This window comes from Pollicipes pollicipes, unplaced genomic scaffold (genome assembly GCF_011947565.3).
Source record: "Pollicipes pollicipes isolate AB1234 unplaced genomic scaffold, Ppol_2.1 Scaffold_5724;HRSCAF=6776_pilon_pilon_pilon, whole genome shotgun sequence".
NCBI lineage: Eukaryota > Metazoa > Arthropoda > Thecostraca > Pollicipedomorpha > Pollicipedidae > Pollicipes > Pollicipes pollicipes.
Genome location: NW_023596746.1, coordinates 30,749,634 through 30,770,794, shown reverse-complemented (window position 1 = coordinate 30,770,794; position 21,161 = coordinate 30,749,634). Strand labels below are relative to the sequence as shown.

At 58.1% G+C, this 21,161-nt stretch overlaps 1 protein-coding gene across 4 annotated transcripts in view; it reads left to right on the top strand.

The window, feature by feature from the left end:
• The first annotated feature begins 300 nt into the window (after positions 1–300).
• Positions 301–21,161, top strand: part of LOC119102625 (uncharacterized) — a 49,348-nt gene continuing 28,487 nt past the window's right edge. For 3 of the 4 annotated variants that reach the window (XM_037226072.1, XM_037226069.1, XM_037226070.1), the window contains exon 1: positions 17,473–17,889. In XM_037226072.1, coding sequence (XP_037081967.1) covers positions 17,738–17,889 — 152 coding nt within the window. In that variant the 5' untranslated portion in view covers positions 17,473–17,737. Of the gene's footprint in view, positions 481–17,472; positions 17,890–21,161 lie in introns of those variants that run through there. The other variant, XM_037226073.1, reaches the window with a different exon arrangement.

Below are 21,161 nucleotides of genomic sequence, written 5' to 3'. Positions count from 1 at the left end.
TCCATTGCTTGATTGGTGACGACAGCTGGCCGCCGCGGCACCGGGGGCAGCGCTGCCACTCAGAGCAGCGGCTGACTCACCACCGCCGCCAAGTCCCGCATGCTGTCGGGTGGGGGAGGGCTGGGTCCTCGCCTGACCTTGGACAGTCCAGCGGTGGTCAGCGACGCATCCGGGGTCAGGGCGGGGCGTCGCCGCGCGCCGGCCAACCGGCGCCGGATTCGGTCGGGGGTGACGTCACCGGGTGACGTCACCGGCCCGGCGGCGGCGGCGGCGGCGGCGCACTCGCGCGCCGCTCCAGGTGCCGCGGTCGTCCTCCGCCGGCGCAGGTCGTGCCGTGAGCCGTGCTGTGCCGCTGTGAGATCGGGCCGCCGAGAGAACACGCAGCGGAACGGCCGAAACGGCCCGAGGCTGAAGGAACGGAACGGGACCTATGTCGCCCCGGCCCAAGCACGGCCTGCAGCAGCAGCGAGTCGGCGATCGGTGAGTAAAGGCGAGGTGTCAGAGCGTGGCGGAGGCGCGCTCGGCGGAGGAGCGGGGCGCGGCGCGCACCCCGTGGCTCCGGGCTAAGTCAACAGATCTAGATCGGCGTTTACTACAGGCAGAGGGCGTGAGTCGCACACCAGCGAGTCATTAGCATGACGGTGATCTAATCTTGACACGCGGGCAGTCACGAGGTGCTCGTGTTACACGGGACGGTGGGGCTGGGTCGACTTTCCCTTCCCGGCACAGGTTTAAACCCATACGTGTGCACTGGCTCGTGCAGTGCCCAGTGAGCGGTTTTAACTACCCTGTGGTCAATTGCTGCCGCTCCCCCGACTAAACGCGAGGGTTTTATCCGTGGCGAACACGTACGGCTGAACACGAGCTCTATCAGACGGTAGCGCTGTGTTGTTTTTGCGGAACCGTCCATTCAGTCCGCAGGGTGTCAGGCGGCTGGCAGTGAGGAGGGTTTCCTTCGCGCTGCTGGCCGAATGTGCTTTGTGTCTCAGCCTCGGCGGACGGGTGTTTGTCCCACCTTCGCCGATTGCGGGCCTCATGGACGCCGCCCGCCGCTGTCTCGAATGCTAAACATGCCGGAGCCAGGAGAAAAGTGGCGCCGGGCCACCCCGTGGATCTGCACCAGACTTGTGACTTTGAATAGCAGCCTTTCATCGGCATTGTCAGCTCGATGGTGTAACATTACCCTAATTGACTTTAGGTTATTTTTCTGTCACCAAAACAATGTGATATGTGGCAGCACTGGCATGGAAATTCTTATTTGGGAAATACGACACTGCTATTTCTTTGGCATACCGAATCACATCAGTGCCTTACTATCATCGAATAGATGGATGTAGCTAATTTCCTGAGATTTGGGGACGAATCAGCACAACGGGCGTCAAACTGAAATCTAGGGGGACATAAACAGGAAAATGTGACATGCATGCATTCTCCGGGCAAGATTGGAGAATACAAAACCCCATGTTGTACAAATCAGGAGGAAGGACATGCCTCTCAGCTTACCCTCGTTGTTACACCCACTCATGGGTATAACATACTACCTGTAAGCTTAGCTCACGTGGTTTTAAATTTGTGTGTACGGGATCCAACCATGCCATCTCAAGTATACTTTATATCTTCAGATACAAGTCACTTAGGTAACCTAACCCGATTGCGCTCTGTAGAAATTCGTGGTTTTTCAGTGTGCCAAAGTGCAACGAATCACTACGGGATACGGCGAATAAAAAAAAAGATACCTTAGTTGGCAACAACCTCACAGACGGTCGACAGCTGACGTATGTTTTCAAATTGCGATGCAAGCAAAGGTTACCGAACGTCAAACGCGAAATTCGACCGACATGACCGTGACCAAGTCGGCATCATTAGCGGTCCTAACGCAGAAAGGTCTCACATTTTAACGTAACGTGTATGATGTCGAAAACTCTGGTGATCACAGTCTCAGTATCCTGCATTAAGTGGTTCCAAAGTTGGTCCTTGAAAATCCCAGACAGAAGGCAGGGGGTCATGAAGCCCTCGGGTCCGGCGAAGGCTACCAGGCTATATTGCCAAATAAGCTAAGTGCGCCATTTGTCACCATGTGAAGCATGGCGACTATCACCAGCACCATTGAATAGCCACGGCTGGCCCCAATTGGTGTGGTGATTCCAGCCTCTTGCATCAAAAAGCCGACGCCTCCCAAGAAGCACACTTTGTTATCATTCACCGTCACGACTTACACATTCGGCACGGCCGTTACCGCTCGTCATCCCCGCAAACGCCAGAGCAACGTTTAATAACACGATTGCAGCAACCTTTTGATCATTAGCCATTACGCCGCCGCCGGTACTGTCACTTAAGCTGTTGAGTCCGCGGGTGAAAGTGTTCACCGGATCGCGGACAGGTGGCAGGCATCGCGTTTTGCAAGCCAGTTTGCAGCGCTGCAGGCGCTTTGACGGCACGGCCGCCCCGTGGCAGTCGCGTGGCGCACGCCCGTCCCCCCTCCCCGTCAGCTGTGTCGAAACTGCACCGCACCCACCCGGTCGCCGCCGGCGGGCGAGGGGCGACGCTCTGCCACCGTCGGGAACCCGCCACCGCCGACTCGCGGTCCGCTCGGATGCAGGGCAGGCTGGTGAGCCCCGGAGAGCGCCCCTAGGTAGTTTGTTTTGCTGATGAACACACCATTGCGGAGAGCTATTGTGCCTTAGAAATTCACAAAATTGGTTTCAGAGGGGCGACCGTCAGGGGCGGCGGATGGCTCGAGTCTAGCGTTGTCTCGGTGTTACGCCGGAGCTCAGGCGAGTCCCAAAACGCCGCTACAATGTGCTGCTTTACAGCCGACACTTCATGGCCAGCGTGTCGGCTGCGGGCTGTACGCCAGGTGCGGTGTGCAAACGCGCTCGGCCGTGGTCGGCGGCTGGTGCATCACAATGCGAGTGCCACTCTCGCCGCAGCGAGCTCGACTTCCGGGGGGGGGGGGGCGTGCCTCCCCCCCCCCCCGCTGTCCCCTCGCCCGCGGACCGCCATCGGTTGCACAACGGCTGCGGCTTGCCAGATCGGATACGCCGGGTGTGACTGAACCCCGGTGATGGATCGCGCCGGTGTGACTGCACCCGAGCGCCGACGGCGGGGGACGGCGGGGGACGGTGGGGGGGGGGGGGGGGGGGAGGGACGGCGGGGGCCAGCTACAGCCGGGCGTGAGGTCTGGCGCGTGGTGGGCAGAAGCTTTGAAGTCGCCTTAATATATGTGGTACGGTCGCACACATCACTATGTACAGACGCAATACCCTCAGTTATAGCGAAACGCTCCACCTTTAATCGCATAAATGTTGGCAAAACTGAGTATCTAGTGCAGCCGCAAAAGCAACGACGGTGGACAGGTAAAAGTACATCTAATGTCTGCAGAATGCATCTGTACATACATCGGAGGCGCTCTTCCGCCCGCCGCCGCCACCTGGGAGTCGCGAGGCAAAGCCCGCATCCCGCTCGTGCCCCAGCCGCGGAGACGCCCAGTAGTAAAGAGGCGGGGGACGTGCCAGTTCCAGCTGCGCGCGTGTGTGCGTGTGCGTGTGTGTGGGCCACCACATCACCAGGGCCTGCACACGCCTGGCCAATCACCGCCGACCGTCGTGGTGCCGGCAGGCGCCGCCGTGGGCGGTGGATTTGTGGCGGAGTAATGTGCCTAAACGGTGCTTTAGTGTTGCGGTGATCACTTGGCTGGAGAGAGCGGAGAGCGGCGGTCTCAGACGCCTCGAGGAGCGCGGATGAATATCTGGATGCGTTGCCCGGTATCTGGTGCACCCACAGTTTATGGCATTAGCCTTTTTTGTTGGACATCAAGCATCTGTTTCGGAACTGACAATATATTTCTCTATAGCGGCCATTTCCTAATAGTCAACGTCCCACGCTTTGCTCAGTATGCTAGGCTGTGCAATGTGAAATGTTCTGGAGGCCGTACGAAGTTACTGCGGTCGATTTGACGCTAATACTGTAAAATGACTAGTTTATTTTATCTGTTTGTTCATAAGTTATATTTTAATATGCATATATATATATATATGTATGTATATACACATGCATATATATGTATATAAATATAGAATATAAATATCATCTTGCACTTTTATTAAGCCGGCGGTGGGGTCGCTTTCCAGCCATATCCATAAGTTATCCACCCAAGTGTACAGCCGCGCACCTAAATCAGCAGGCAGTGAAAATGACGGTCTCTCGCACCGGCTGCGGTTATTTTAAAGGAGCAGTAGGACATGGGTTCGAACCGACGGCGTGCCAGCCACGACCCTAATCTATCGCGGCCGTGGCGCTTGGGGGCCTCGCACCGTTTTTGTGCGCTGCTTCCAACGACCCATGACGCCGATGTCTGACGGCACCCCTTACATCTTCGTTAGGACTCCTCGCGGCATTCCTCAGTGGCACGTCGCGTGCGCTCTTTTTGTGCCGCTGCTATTGTTCCTCAGGTGACAGTGTCCGTCGGTGTACGTGGCTTGCTCGCCGCGCTTGCCAAAACGTCCTCCCCCACGAACTTCAGCTTCGGCCCCCGCCGCCTGCCGCTCGTCCCGCCGCGTGCGACCATACACGCTCCAGGCGGGACGGCGGTCTTCGATTACGTTGTTACGGTCGGCCGACCATTCAGGCTGGTGGGCCGGGCGAGCTGCGCCGACGCGCGGGCGGTTATCCCCTCGTCATCCCGCCGCATCGCAAACGCCAAGGCCTGTGAAGCGGCGGAGCGTCAATTTTCGCCTGACTGATGGGCCTGCGACGGTGACGTTCATCGGACGGAATTGGTTCAGCGGCGAGCCCCGCGGCAAGGTTTGAGGTAACCGGCACGGGCGCGCGGCGCTCGCAGGCGGAAGAGGGCCGCCCTGATGCGTCAGCGGCCTTGGCTCGAGGCGTGCCCAGTGTGACCGTAACCACAAATCGACGACTGATGGCTAGGTGCACGGATCGCGGCTTCGGATCTGCTTCCGTCGCGCTCGCGTTGTCGCCAGCTTGGTTTTGTCCTTGTTAACGAACGTCATGCGTGGTTGCTGTTGCCCTAGCGCGAACGACTCCGTACGCTACAGAGAAGTCGTGCCTGTGGTCAGTACGATTCATTTTTACCAATGGACGGGGGAAGCTGAACTGGCCAAGACTTACTGATTTCCTGCACCCGAAAGTCAAGAGAAACAAAGATCGGTGGCAGCGTGGCGCGGCCCAGATATGGCAGCGCTCTCGCCGCTCCTCGGTCTGAGATCTGGCAGCACTCGTCGACCTTCCACGCGCCTCGGCAGACGGCCATTACGCTATTGGGAAACAGGGCCGACGGTCGCCGCCGAAAACAAATAGCGCAGGCCAGGTCGACAAATGGCTGGAATGGCTGGCTCTGGCGTTTGACGACTCTGGACCGCGCCACGATTGGAATGCCACCCATTAATTCCGGTGACTGCTCGGAACTCCGGCTAATTCGAGCGTGGTCTCTCTTCCGACCGAATCACGCTCGATTGGGTCGGCCGAGGGTGCGGCTCAGGGCTGAGACGATCAGAAAGAGATGGTGTCATTATCAAAATCTCGTCTACTAAATAGAGGCATTGCGTTATGTCCTTGTATTGGCACTAGCCTGTCACGACTTTTGGTAGGACCTCTGCCCTCTCGGAGCCGGGCTTGGACTGCGGGTGCAGGAAAAGCGCGGTCGCGCCTTTCAGCAAGCTTGCTTACGACTACCTTTGTGCTAAATAGAGCGATACGACCCAGAGCAATATATGCATCGTGCTTGGTTGATTGTTTGGAGTTCTTGCGGTTCCGACAGACCATTGCAGATATATCAGGCTGAAGGGAAGGCAGGAAGTTACGGGATTTTCGGGATTCTGCCACAACTGCCGACTCGCAGCTTAGCGCATGGGAATCCCGACGCATTAAGTTCGGACATACGGGCTTTCGAGCGGTGCGGGAAGCCGGGGTACTTTGATGCCGTTCCCTCCGATGGATGTACTTCATTTAAACCTCGGTTTGGCGATCCACACAAGGATGCACACACTGCGTAATAGTTCATGGATAATGCAGCACTAAGAACATCGTTTGCTACGATTTCGTCCTCCAGTGGCGACAAAAAAAGATGTTCACCATCTCGAATGATTAAGATGAATGATCTCCGCGTCGAAAGTTCGAAGGTCATGAAGAGAATGTCGTGACATACATTTCAGTTCGTGACCTACATTGGTAATGCCATGAACAAAATAGCAAGGGTTCTCGTGCGTAAGCCTTTAGGACCATAGAACGTAACTCAACCAATCTGCCAGGCGCAATGGTGATACTGTCGAGGTTGAGAATGCGACGGAGTCCTAACAAACTTCTGTTCTAGCGGTCTCAACCTGCATATCCAACTCTCATATGAACTAAAAAAGCCTCGAGAGCTCTTTACCATCAGCCAAATACAACAGCGACAGGAAACGCACCGAAACCCATGACAGCATGGAGGCGAAAAGAAAAATATTAGCGGGGCGAAAACAAGCACTTAAGACCCCATATTTCATTGATAACCAGTGTCGTGATTGGCCATTGTTTTGGCGCTGGCTGCAGATGAAAGCGGCGCGCACGGCGATTAGCCTCCGATCGGATCTGCGTGACCACTTAGCGCCAAACACGCTGCGGTCTGAGATCGACCTACGGGGCGGCAGGAGGGGAGGTACGCACGGTGAGATCTTCCTGCGGGGCGGCAGGAGGGGAGGTACGCATCGTGAGGTCGCCCTACTGGGCGGCAAGACGGGAGGTACGCACGGTGAGATCTTCCTGCGGGGCGGCAGGAGAGGAGGTACGCACGGCGAGATCTTCCTGCGGGGCGGCAGGAGGGGAGGTACGCATCGTGAGGTCGCCCTACTGGGCGGCAAGACGGGAGGTACGCACGGCGAGATCGGACTACGGGGCGGCAGGAGGGGAGGTACGCACGGTGAGATCTTCCTGCGGGGCGGCAGGAGGGGAGGTACGCACGGCGAGATCGGCCTACGAGGCGGCAGGAGGGGAGGTGCGCACCGCGAGATCCCCCTGCGGGGCGACAGGAGGGGAAGTACACAATGCGAGACGCTCGGCGCGCGTCGCTGCCGCAGTCGCCGTCGGCCAGGCACGGCTCTTGTTATTGAGTCGTGAGCGACCGGTGAAGCCAGGCGATCGGTTTAGGACAACAATCGGCGTGATGGAAGACCAGTGCGGGTGTGACATGAGGGAGGGACGGTCGAGGCTGGGGTGTCGGCCCCCTGCGGCTCGCTGGCATCTGCATCTTCAGTTCCCGGCGGATGGTGTGCTCGATCTTTCACCGAGGCTTCAGTTCAACAATCCTCGCCGCTTCAGCCGCTGCCGTCCTGGGAGCTACAAGCGTTGCGTAGCTCTGTTATTCGTCGTAGCCTTGGTCGTGAGCTCTAAAGTATCGCCGACAACAGCCGCCGCCGAGACGAGTGTTTATCTCTGCCAGGCATATTGCCCTATGCGGAGTCTTTGGCGTCTAATGACCGCGGCGGCCAGATCGCCTCCGATATCCGGCCCGGTCATAATGAGCCGCCTTTGGACTCGGTGCTGGTCTGCGGATCCGACGCGAGGAGAGACGCGCGACTCGGCACTGGTCCCCGCCAGAGGGCGTCGCAGCGGTGCCGGCCGATGAGGGCAGGCTCCGGCAGCTGTCGGGCCGTCATGCATGACATTCTCGTCGCCAGTGGTCTGCTTGGTCTTCACAGTCGGAATGCGGCCCACGGAGGGCAAGACCCGCCAGGGTTGTGTGGTCATCAGCCGCTGCTGTTGGCGTCATAAGACGCTGTGCCACCCACTTAGCGCCGCTCCCCTGGTCCCCGTTGGGAATCTATGGCATGCTGGGCCGATTTCTCAGCCGCTGTTGTGCGGATCGCTCGGCCGCTGTTGTGCCAATCGCTTGACCGCTGCTGTAGCGATCGCTCAGCCGCTGTTGGGCCGATCGCTTGGCCGCTGTTGTGGCGATCGCTTGGCCGCTGTTGGACCGATCGCTCGGCCGCCGTTGGGCCGATCGCTCGGACGCTGTTGGACCGATCGCTTGGTCGCTGTTGGGCTGATCTCTTGACCGCTGTTGTGTCGATCGCCCTGCCGCTGTTGGGCTGATCTCCTGGTCGCTGTTGTGGTAATCGCGCGGCCGCTGTTGGGCCGATCGCTCGGCCGCTGTTGCGGCGCCACGGGAAGCTGTCGTGCGGCGATATCGTCGCGTGCGGGCCAGTGGCGCACCCAGCGGAGACCGTGTAAGCGGGGCTGTCGCGCCGCCACAGACACGGGAAAACCTGGCGGCCCTGCGACGCTCACCGAGTCATTACCATCAGGAGAGCGGCACTGTATTTCAGAGTCACAGACGCTCCACGGCATGAATAAATCACAAAGGCTTTTTCGTGCATCTCGGAGCGGTCTGGAACTGAGGTGATTAGCATGCGTCTGAAGACATGGCTTGACTTGTTTAGCGTTTCGTGTTAACGAAACACAAGGTTAGTTTGCACATCCTAATGAAAAACCCAAATAACCGCCGCCTCGGGCAACCGAGTTAACGGGTTGGTCAAGACCTTCATTTAATTCAGACACCAAAAACTGCATTAATCGCCCGCCTCTGTCAGCTAACACACCTGTCTGGTTCGGTTTACAGCATCACACGAGCTAAGCCAGCGAGAGCTGGCGGCCAGTCCGGCGGGCGAGGCATGCCAGTCGGGGCGGAGAGCCTCGCCGGAACCGCGCCGGTACCGCCGACCGACCGGCGAAAGTGAATCGCGGCTCGGGAGGTCACGACAGGCGGCGCTCTGTTTTAGAGCGGCCGCGGCGGTCGCGGCCCACTTTAGCGCGAGGCGCCGCGACGCTGGCCGGCTGGGGGAGAGCCGCTCGTGGGAGGAGAGCCCCCCGGTGGCCGGACCCGGACCTCGGTAGCCTCGGTCTCGGTGGCACCGGCTGGTGGACCAGGTCACGCCCGAACGACGCCAGCCTTGGGTCGGGCTTACCGGTGCCGGTCTCAGATCATTGTTGGACGCAATCCCTGCCCTAACGCCGTGCCCGGACGGCTTGGCCCGAATCGGTGCGTAAGTCCTATCGCAGTCCGGTATTGCTCTGCACGATTGACTTCAATCCCCCTGTGAGAGTGGCGACACTCGTCGAGGGACCAGTCCCAGCCGCTCAGCTATGCTGCCATTTTTCGCGAGCGAGAAATCCTGGCAGCCCTAAAGTCACGGTATTTGTAACTGTTACACAAATCGGATTACTATGGTGACTCTGGCTAGACCGTCGGTTACGGCGCAGCCATGGCATACCGCTACGAAATCACGAGTTACACAAACAAGATCCAAACCCCGGCAGAAACGCACGTCTCCTCCGACCGAACCTTTCCCAGCCGCCGTGGCATCCGGGAGACATGAGCCCTCGTATTACGATTGCCACGCATTGATAGCGTGATATGGCACCCGCCGGCCTTGCTCGTAAGCGGGACCAGCCCGCTCTCGGCGGCAGCAAGCATTCCCGGCGTCCGCAGCCGGCTGTCCTGAGCAGTTGGTGACATTGCCCCGGGCGGAGTGGGCAGTTGGTGACATTGCCCCGGGCGGAGTGGGCAGTTGGTGACATTGCCCCGGGCGGAGTGGACGGTGGGTGACATTGCCCCGGGCGGAGTGGGCAGTTGGTGACATTGCCCCGGGCGGAGTGGGCAGTTGGTGACATTGCCCCGGGCGGAGTGGACAGTGGGTGACATTGCCCCGGGCGGAGTGGACAGTTGGTGACATTGCCCCGGGCGGAGTGGACAGTTGGTGACATTGCCCCGGGCGCGGCGGCCGGCTGTGTCGCCATGTCCCCGATCCCATTATCTCTGATATCGGCTCCAGACCTCGCATTGCGTACAACGTAACAGAAACGAGCTTGTACTGTTTCACAACGGTCGTCGGTCCGATGATATCTCGGCAGGCGTTTTTATGCATCGCCACTTGACGACCTTAAATGCGCCGGCACGTTAGACCGCCATTAGGTTAGAACGCCAGCAGCAATATGAATCTCGTGTCATGAAGCTTGCCCGCCATGTTGCACCGTTCCAAATACTCCGAGCAACTAATCCGTTCTGCCTTTATGGCAACCCGTTCTTCATGTTCTGTGATATGACCTCGTTGTTCCAAATGCTGCAAAGATAGCCTCGATCGCTACGCACAACGGCATAGGAAGGATCGTTCTGCGACGTTAATTCACCACGTGCATTTTGTAATCGTGTGTACCTTCCTCCTTCTGCCGTCTCGGTATTTTCTGCGACGTTCCTCTCCAGTAAATGACCTGGCAGGATATCGATAACGTTTTAATCATGCTGGACACGGGCTGATGCGATTGGCATATGTGTAATTTACAATCCGATTCGTTCGGAATGCGTGCTTTTCGTGGCACGCATGGCGGATATGATGTATGATTCTAACTAATGACATACTGCTCGGATAGTCCTCAGCAATTACCTTCCAACGACCTCAGAAGGCCAATAATCAGCGCGCATGCGCAATACGAACCACGCAGAGACGCGCTGTGTTTGCCTTTCTAAAAGAGGCCAGGGTATCTCAGATGCTTTCCAACCTCGTGGTCTCACTTCAAGGAGCAAAACCAGTGCACACTTGCTCAATTTACAAATCCGTCACGTCGCCTATTTGATTCCACCAGCTCTGAAACGATTGCTTCGTCAGTGAAAGTGTTCACACGCACAAGCGTCCAGTTCCGGAACAGTGCATAAATCTGAACAGACGCAGAAACCACAAGAGACCTGGGGCAGCTGGCGCCTTTGCCAGCGGCGTGACGGGCTCGGCGGTCTGGAATGGCGCTACATTGCGTTCCGACACCACCACGGCGCTCCCGCAGTCCCATCGTGGCACCTCCGGCCAAGTCGCAAGGCTCACCAGCCGCGCCTGGCAACCGAGCCGAAGCACCAAATAGCCCCCTCCCTAATCGTGGTCCGCTAAGTGGGTCGTTGACGCCGCCTAGGCGGACAGCGCTCGGTCCCCCATGGTTGGACTGATTGACAGGCGATGATCGGACCCTCGCGACCCGCTCCCCTCGAATCCCTGAACGCGGCGCCAGGTGTTTGTGCGCGTCTGGGGAGCGCCGCGCCGAGCCACGCGCGTCGCGAGCGCCGTCCCGGCGTAGCGGCGGCGCCGGCGGCGTGCCCGTGCCGCGCGGAAAGCCTGCGAAGTCATTTCCGCGGCGTGCAGCCCGCTCGGGAGGCTGGCGAGGCCCGGCGACCTTAGAGAGCCGGTCGGCGGAAGGAGGTGCACATGAGGCCGTGCTGTGGTCTCACCCCGCCGCCACGCCGGGCCCGAGCTGGGAAACCGGTGTCGGCGCCGGCGGCTAACGGGCCGCGATCACGGGCGGCGCCCCCCCCCCCCCCCGTCATCTGGTGGGGGCTTCCTACTCCAAGAGTGTCCCGGGTCTCGGGGGAGGCCGCTCCATCACGGGAGGCGTCGGTGGCGACAGTGGCGCCGCGCCGCGGCCGGACCTTGAGTGCAGCCCGCGGGCCGTGCAGCCACTTTCTCCGCGAGGAGCCGGCTGGCCGGCGCGCCGCCGCCGGACCTTGGAGGGCACGCGGCGACCCGGCGCTCGGGGCTCGGTGCGACGCCCGCTCCACTGCGGGACGGCCCGCTGGGTCCGGCCGCCGGCCCCAATGCCCTCTCGAGCCGTCAGGATGCTGGGCGCAGAGCGAGTTGGCCAACGAACACGTCGGGTTTTATTTGGGTCGGGCTGAGTCGGGATTGGGCGCAGGGATCAGGGAGAGCGTGTGCGGCGAAGTGGCTCGGAAAATTGTCCGGACGGGTGCGGGTGGAGGGTGGCATCGAACCGGCGGATTGTCTGGGATGGGCTGCGATGCTGTTCGCTGTGTCGGAAGGCGTCGCTACGACGGGCGGTGCTTAAGGGCGTCATTATAAAGTCCAGCCGAAAAAGCTCTTGAGGCATCGAAGAACGGGTAGAGTCAACACCTACCGGGCTCATTTCTTCGAGCGACAGATCACTGGTTTAGCGCTAGGAGCTCAGTCGCGCGTTTTCCAGACTGGGCGCTGCATAACAAGCTCAGGTACATCTTGTATTGCATTTTATTCGGCTCCGGTGCATAAGAGTGCTACGCCTACAAGCCACGACTGGGTGGTTCGTTGATGAACGACAATTGCCGGAACTCCCGAGGATCACTTTGTTTTGTTCAGGAACCACTGAGGGAAGTCATGATCCCTCATGTGCCTTTTCCACAGCAGCCACCTCAAGGGGCTGACTGAAGGCCAACACAATGGGACATTAAATTGTAGGGACAAAACCACAAATTAGTCCATCGTGTTTCTTCACACCGGCATACCCGGCAGGTTCCAAGCTTAAGCCAGGCCAGTACATGCCTTCATACTCGCATACCTGGCCGGGCCAGAGCTTGAGCCAGAGGCATTGCTGGCGCGCTGATTTATTGCGCAGTTTATTACAGCGTGCGACATCACAAGGTATGCGTGGGTCGTTGGCATTGCTGTGCTACGTTGTACCTGTTTGAACTCCTCAGCACGTTTGATCCAGTTAGGTCGTGATCAACGCGAGCACATCTCCCAGCGTACCAGCCGTTGTATTTTGAGCACCTCGGCTGCCGGGCGCTCGCACCGCCATCCCGTCAAACCGGCGGGTCATGCGTGCACAACGGCCGCCGTGTGCACGTGCAGTCGGCCGGCACTTCCTGCAGCGAAAGCGGCGAGACGGCGTGCCAGCGCCGGCCTGATGCGGACCACTGCCCCGCCTGCAGCTGCGGCCGTCTTCTAGAAACTCTTGCTTTCTTCGCGTGCAAGCCTTCCACTGGGCTCACTGGGCAGCAGCGAGGGGACCGCGCGGGAGAGCACAGCGCGGCTTTGCATGCAGCGCTGGCGCCATCTCGCTGAAGTCAGGTGGCCAGGACGCGGCTAAACGTGTGAGCCGCGTCACGCCGCGTCTAGTTATGGTCTGTTTCGGAAGCTGTTGGCTCGTTCGGGGCGCACAAACAACTTCAGCTCATGGTGGCAAGAGCCGCTTTCGCTTACCTTTACCCCGCTCTAGCTGTAGCAATGCTGGGTAACTGGTCTTCATTAGCGTGAGCATAAAAAGGGCAATTTTACGACACGCCGCGGAATGAAACCCGCTTAAGCGCCCTTAAGCGCAATGCAAGGCTTCACGGTCCAGGCATGCCGCCTAAATGAGGTCCTTCCTAATGGTTCCGCTGTCCTTGCCGATCGCCGGCAGAGTGCGGCGCTGTATAATGACAGGATATGATGGCTAGCCAGGCAGCGCGACTGGTGAGAAGCCGGAAGCCGTACTGCACCGACGGCGCGTGCGACGACCTGCATGTCACGGGCCGCGCTTCCGGCCTGGCGGGAAGCACGGCGCCGCTCCTGTGTCTGACTGGGCGGGGGGCAGGGGCAGACCGGTGAGAGGACATCGGCAGGGGGCGGACAGGTGAGAGGACATCGGCAGGGGGCAGACCGGTGAGAGGACAGCGGCAGGGGGCAGACCGGTGAGAGGACATCGGCAGAGGGCAGACCGGTGAGAGGACAGCGGCAGGGGGCAGACCGGTGAGAGGACATCGGCAGAGGGCAGACCGATGAGAGGACATCGGCAGGGGGCGGACAGGTGAGAGGACAGCGGCAGGGGTAGACCGGTGAGAGGACAGCGGCAGGGGGCGTATTTATGAGAGTACATCGGCAGGGCGCAGACCGGTGAGAGGACAGCGGTAGGGGGCGGACAGGTGAGAGGACATAGGCAGGGCGAAGACCGGTGAGAGGACAGCGGCAGGGGCGGACCGGTGAGAGGACAGCGGCAGAGGCGGACTGGTGAGAAGACATCGGCAGGGGGCGGACAGGTGAGAGGACATCAGCAGGGCGCAGACCGACGAGAGGGCGTGGACAAGGCGCAGACAGGTAAGAAGACATGGACAGGACGCGGACCGGTGAGAGGACAGCGGCAGGGGCGGACCGGTGAGAGGACAGCGGCAGAGGCGGACTGGTGAGAAGACATCGGCAGGCTGCATATCGGTGAGAGGACATCAGCGGGGCGCAGACCGACGAGAGGGCTTGGACAGGGCGCAGACAGGTAAGAAGACACGGACAGGACGCGGACCGGTGAGAGGACATCGGCAGGGGGCAGGACCGCGGTGAATGATGGGCGTAGCACGGGGTATGGTGGGCGGGCTGACCATAAGTTACGGATTAAACACAGCCACAGCAGGCGGGGGTGAGGCATGACAACAGCAAGGGCATTACGCCGAGTTTAATCAAGCTCGATCACGATTCGCGACACTGAAATGAATAACAAGGCAGGACCTCGCAGGGCTCTAAGAATTAGGTTAACCGCGGTCCTAATAAGGCCGATTAGAATCGCTAATGCCTGTGACGGGGGTAACCACACTGGAATTCGATCGGATTCAGCCAAGTTCACAGGAGGAACCGTTCCATGAAGCGATGGCTCAGAGGCAAAAAAAAAAAGCGTTTATCTGTTAACGCACTGTCGGCGCTGCTGATAGCAGCAGGTCGCTCGGCGCACCGTGCGGTGGCCGCTGCCGCTGCTCTCCGCGTGCCCGCCGGCTGGTCTGTGATGGATGGCGCTCCGGGGCGCCTGTGGGCCACCCTCTGCGCGTGTCGCCCCTGACACATGAACTTCACCGACCGGCGCAGTCGGCAACAGTGAACTATTAGTACCACTTTCGGCTTCGCTGAATAATCGCTCCGCGCCGGGGGGCCAGTCTTGATTTCCAATGGCGTGGTTCTTTAGGTGTTTGTTGCGGTGGCTGGATTACGTGGTGGGAACGTCCAGAGCTGTATCTCGGGGCGATGTGCCCATGCACGCGCGCACCACCCCAGTTCCACCCCGAACACCCGTTTAAATGCTCACTGAAGGTCGCCACGACTGAACAAGTAAACAAAGCTAGTGACGAACGGAACGGCTAATAAAACATCGGGCTTGGGTTGCGATGTGCACATCGACAGGGTCGTCAAAGGACGCACGAGTAGTGATGGACGCCTGTAGCATTATACTTGAATATATATATATATATATATATATATATATATATATATATATATATATATATATATATATATGCTGCGGTACGATGTTTTCCAACCATTAAGAAGCTATTACGGATGCCGTGCATACATATGAAATGTCGCGATGTCAATATGCAGCGATCATTCTGGAACTACAAAATATACACTCCGAAACTTAGACGCATCGCATAACTTCACCTGCAGCATCGTTGACTTGGAATGACCCCGACGTCATCAATGACACGTGCCAGTGATGTTTGATAATGGCCAAGCGGTACGGACGTAATTTGAGGCGAACTTCAAGACTTTACCAGGTCTCGCTTTGACCTCGAAGATTCCTAGTGAATGTCGGTGCGTTAATGACAAATATTTCGTAAGTACAAACGTACAAACCCGGAAAACGATGCTATAGCTCAGTGGTCTAGCTTGGTAAGTAATTGACCCTTTCAGATAAAATGCAAAATGTCCAAAAATTCACATGTCACCTCTAAAGACGCATGCACGATGTTCGTAAGGAGGGAACACCGCCCGCTTATGAGTGGTAAAACCACAATCTTGAACACAAAGGCATGGAAAACATCCAAGATTTTACCGGAGAAATTAACTGGTCATTGCATTTCAGTTCAGTTCAATTATACATATGCAACTAAGCAGTAAAACTCAGAGGCCAATTTCCGATCGCGCTCGTGCATGCTTTATTAGAAACTTCATTACCCTGGCCAGACGCTGTGTATATTATAAAACACGCCAACTACAACAGCTACATTTGAGGTCTTGCTTGCTTCACTGCCGATAAATATCCTTACCACGTGGCCTACTTAAACGGAGCACATGATCTAGACCTTAAAAGTGGACGCTCTATATACGCAACACGTACACAATCAAACGCAGCTGTTCCCAGATGCTCCCGCGAAATAAAACTACAGTGCTGGCATGGCGCGGTGGTGCATGAAAGTGATAACAAGTTATCTAGCGGATTGCAGGAATGAACCGTGACTCGGCGTCACGTCCAACAAGATCATCGGAGAGCCTACTCGTGACATGGATGCAGAAACCAATGTGATTTGCTATCACGCGTCACAATCTAAACCACCGACTTCGAGAATCCCACGGATCAGACAGGCCCACCAGTGCGGCGCGCCTGCGCATGGGAGTTTATTGAAGTGGTTGCAACACCCCGCCGCAGCACATGATCCAGACAAGCACGCGATTGCGTGCTTGTTGTGGTGCTTGCAATACCGCGCTGGTTACAGCGCCGGTGCCACATTAGGCCATGGCGTGGGAATCTTCAGTGCCCACGATTGCTTCTTGCGCTCAAAAACCAGCGCCGCAAAAAGGGGCCTGCCGTGAAACCAATCAGACCATCGCTACCGGCTTTCTACAGAGCGGGCCCCGGAAAAGCCAGAGTGGTCCCTTTGGATACTTCCAAATCGCGTTTTTACGCTGGGTTAATGCGATAATGCGCCGATTGCACGCTTGCGACCATTAGTCTTCTGATCTTGACCAAACACGTCAACGGAAGCGGGGCCAGGTGGCGGACCACGTCCACTTCCATGTGCAACTGGTATATTACCTGGGCATCTATATCACCTTGCTTCCATAACGAGGAGTCCAATGTTGTGCCAACTCCGGAACCCGGCTGCCATTTTTAGAAGGATCCACGCTGTTCCAGTGCCTTGTTGACACGCATGGCGTTGGCTGGCGAGAGCGGTCCTGGTCGCGTCTGTCGGCAGCTTTTTCCCCTGATGCCGTCGCCGGGCCGGGCCGCCGGCCGCCTACTGAGGGTGGGAAGCGCCGCTGCGCTAGGGCCAGATGGCTCGCGCCGGCCAAACTGTCGCTCGACAGATTTGGAAGCTGGCGTGCCGGCCGCCAGACACCCGACAAGAAAGAGGCCGGCGGCAAATATTTGGCAAATCTTAATTTGGCGGCTGATGAGGATGAGGATGAGGATGAGGACTGCATGGCTTTTGACCGACAGCATAACGTTGTACGGTCGTTAGTTGTAAAGTGCGCGATGGTTAAAAATTCAGGGCTGTGCTGGCTCTTATGGTGCGCCCGTGGTCGCGAACATAACGCCCGTCGGATGGTTAGAAAGCGGACTCCGCTGGGAAAAGCGTATACGTCGAACCCGATCAGGACTTGTGTGAAAACGGCCGTGGACAGTCGTGCGGTGGACGAACGGAGTCGGGACAGCGTTCAGCCGCGTGTCTCTGACCGGCCGGGTCACGTTAGTGCTCAGGTCACGTCGCGACCGCAGGCGCGCACCTCGGCCGTCCGTCGGGACCTGGCCGCGGCAGGGGCGCGGGCGCGACCTCGAGACGGCGGGTCGACCGGCCGCGGGCGCCGACCGGCCGGGTTACGGCGCTAGGTGTGGCCGGCTGGCCCGGTCGTCAGCCTTGGCCGGCCGCCGGCGGTGAGCGGTCAGCCCAGCCGCGCCGCCAGCGCCGCTCGTCGCAGTGTGCGCCCCCGCAGCACGGCGAGCGGAGCGCGCCGCTGCAGAGCCGGTGAGCGGCGAAGGCCTGCGGCGTACGGCGGGACAGTGACTGGTGGTGGCGCTGAGCGGCAGCAGCAGTGACTGGTCCGAGAGCGTCCACGTCTTGGGCCGTGACGACGACCTGACCTGGTGTCCGTGCGTGACCCAGCCGTGACCGGTGACCCGGTCACGAGCGCGCCCGTCCGAGGGCCTGTGTAACCTGAGGAGCTGGACGCTCCTCGCAGCTGGCGCCGCAGCCATGGCGTACAGAAACCCGCGCCCCCATCCGCCGTATGAAGAGATAGAGGACCCGTACTCGGGACGTCCTCGCGGCGGACAGAGAGGGTCAGAGGCGCGTGAGGATAAAACTTACGACTTCCTGCCCATACACCGTCCGGGAAACTCCAAGAGGTCAGTTGAGTCGTCCGCGTAACCCCTCTCCGTTGGCAAGTGGCTGCTGACGAGTTGTGAATTGTCGAGTTACTGATTCCTACCTTGTGTTTGACGTGTTCTGTTGGCGCTTTGGGCACGCTGCGTACTGTTCCCGTGGTCCGAATTCGTTTGAGATGAACTGGTGGCCCATTTAGTGATCTCGTTGCGCGGCGTATCTTCCAGGTTGTGCGGTAATTTGCATACAGTGACGCAGCTTGAAATCATGGGCGTACACCGAAACAACTGGCAAATTTTGCGCAAGGTCTGGACCTGCCCTGTCGCGAACGAATGGCACCTTCACATGCCAGCCAGCAGCCGCCTTTTTGCCTCCACGTCATGCACGCTACAGCTTTCTCGCATGAATACGGAATAGCATAAGTTGCACAACGCCGCTCGATGAGGATGAAGACGGCAACGCCCCTCGTCCTGCTAGGACAGAGACGGAGCTCTAATGCCATTTCACTTTCCTCTGGCCTGCATTCTGTCCGCTGTTCGTCAGAACACGGCTGCCGTAAATGACGCCTCTCGACTCTCTCGAGGCGGCTCAGGCAGCCTCCGAGCAGAGCGCCGGCTCGCCCACACCGCGCCGACACCGACCGCGATCTCTCCAGCCGCCGGGAAACATCTGTCGCCGGCTCGAGTCGGCCGCCGCGCGCGCGAGGCGGGCGGAGGCGATCGCCGGGCGCCTCGCCTCGCCTCGCTGCGCCTCGCCGGGCGCCTCGCCTCGCCGGCCGCCGAGCCTCGCTGGAGCTGTCGAGAGGCGGCGTGTCTGAGGACGAGATGCTCGACGGCGCGACGCCGCGTACCGATGATCCGTTCGATTGTCGCGTCCCGGCGGGGGGGGGGGGAGGGGAGGGATCTCGAGGTCCCTCCGAAGCGAGTTTCGCCACACCGGCGCGGACGAACCAGGGTCTACCGCCGCCCGCCCCACCGCAATTGGGTCAATGCCTTAATCAGCTGAGGTCAATGGCTCTCCAGCAGCATTAGAGGGTGAAAACGATGCCTAACTGTCGAAATTGCCCTCGAATTCGGTGTGTGGATGTCTTTTGAGCCGTCGTGACCCTGAGGCCCCTCGTTGTCACCGCGACCGCTTAAATGCTTCCGCTGGTGTGGCTATCACAATCGAGGTTGTCACTTCGGTGATGACTTTGTTTGGCCAGAAGGGTTACTAACGCTAAATTCAGAACCAATCTTGTATTACAGGTTGACTGAATCATTAACACGTCGGTACCATTTTAACTTGACAATTCGCTATTCCTCTGACCTCATTTTCTTCGGAGCGGCCTATTTCGTGTAAGCCCTTTCAACTTTTGATTCCAAAGACCCTATAGGGCACAAAACGCCGACCCTTTTTGCGAACCAACGCATATGTGCCCTAATCCGCGATCCAACCCAAAACCGCAAGACTAGGACTGGCACGGCACGTTTGGAGGCGAAACGAGCTGATGGCGAAGTCCGCTTCGCACACGCGCACTGGGTTCGCTGCCACTCTCCAGCTCTCGGCCAGCACAATATCGAAGACAATGCGCGTCTCATTCATTGTTCTGCCGGCGGTCCGACCTGGCCCACGCGCGGAGGCAACCGCCGGGAGACAGCCGATGAGCTCTGGTTGCGCTGGCGGAGACATGGGAGACGTGCCGACCGCGCTGGCGAAGACGTGGGAGACGCGCCGACCGCGCTGGCGGAGACATGGGAGATGTGCCGACCGCGCAGGCGGATACATGGGAGACGCGCCGACCGCGCAGGCGGATACATGGGAGACGCGCCGACCGCGCTGGCGGAGACATGGGAGACGCGCCGACCGCGCTGGCGGAGACATGGGAGACGCACCGACCGCGCAGGCGGATACATGGGAGACGCGCCGACCGCGCTGGCGGAGACATGGGAGACGCGCCGACCGCGCTGGCGGAAACATGGGAGACGTGCCGGCCGCGTTGGCAAACGTGAGGGGGGACACGCGCCGACCGCACCGGGGAGCCAGGAGAGACTCGCTGGCTGTGCGGGCGAGGATATGAGAGAAGTTCTGGTGGCTCTGGTGAGACGTGGGCACTAGCTGTGCCGGGGAACACGCAATACCCTCCAGGTGTGCGGGTGGGGAAGTGAGCGGTACCCTGCTTGTGCCGCGCGGACCGTGAAGGCCTAGTACCAGGCAAACACGTGGGAGGATGCTGTATTACCTTGCGGCTCGCATTGCAGTGATTTTAAATATATTAGAGTAATATAGTCTAACACCGTGAGTTATGTTTGAAATTTCTGAAAACCGTAATATGACATGTAATACGCCATTGATGCCTTCATAGTGCAGCGTTATAGTTCCAATACCTTATCTGAGATCATGGAATGTAATGCGCATTATTGAGGTGCTGATTGCAACATGCATGCAATGCTCTGCGCTGCGCCTTGCACTGTGGAGCTGGCAATTCTTGCATACTTAAGCACGTTGCATTATTCAGGAGGGTAGCGTCAGATAAAGCTGCCTCGTCATCTTGACCATGAAGTTAGATAGCAAGCGATGGTGGCCGCCGTCACTGTTTTTTTTTGTGTGGATCATTTGAGTAAATTTGGGCTCACAAGGACCAACGGGCACAGCAAAAGCCATCGCTTGTTGTAATCAACCATCCTCTATTCTGAAGTGAAAGAAACTGCCGCACATAACGGTTAAGAAAACGAACAATCAGTGTGCTCGACCTTACATGCTCACGATTATAGCTTGCTTCTTGCTGGCAATAGGCTTCATATTGTTTTTTAAGCAGCTTTCCAGCCAGATCGAGCACAACAAAAGTAAGCAGTAACGTCGTGTGGATTTCATAATTTGCGTCCTCCATTTGTCAAAGTTGTTGTGTCATTCGTCACAAGGTTAGCAGTTTGCTTACGGCTTTATTGCTTGCATGTTAAAAACGAGACTAATATGTAAGCTTAATGCCGATAATCGTCTCCATTGTCCAACCTTCTGTCTTGCAAGGAAAGGTCGATGACGAATGCACAAGGTTTTTACAAAAGTATGCAAGTCTTTGTGGCATTTGGCTAATTTTGTATCCTGTATTTTTGTTTTTCAAAGGTGCTTTAATTCTTCCCGTTGCCAGTGTTGAAGGCAATTCATTATAATGTTGCAGCTAATAACGTTGTTGGTATAGCTCTTAGCCCATCGTTTTTAAATCATGTTTCTGTGATGCAGTAGGGCTTTCATATGTTTAATTTTGTCTCCGAAAAGTACACGCTGTGGTTACCACATAATGCTTCAAAATACCACC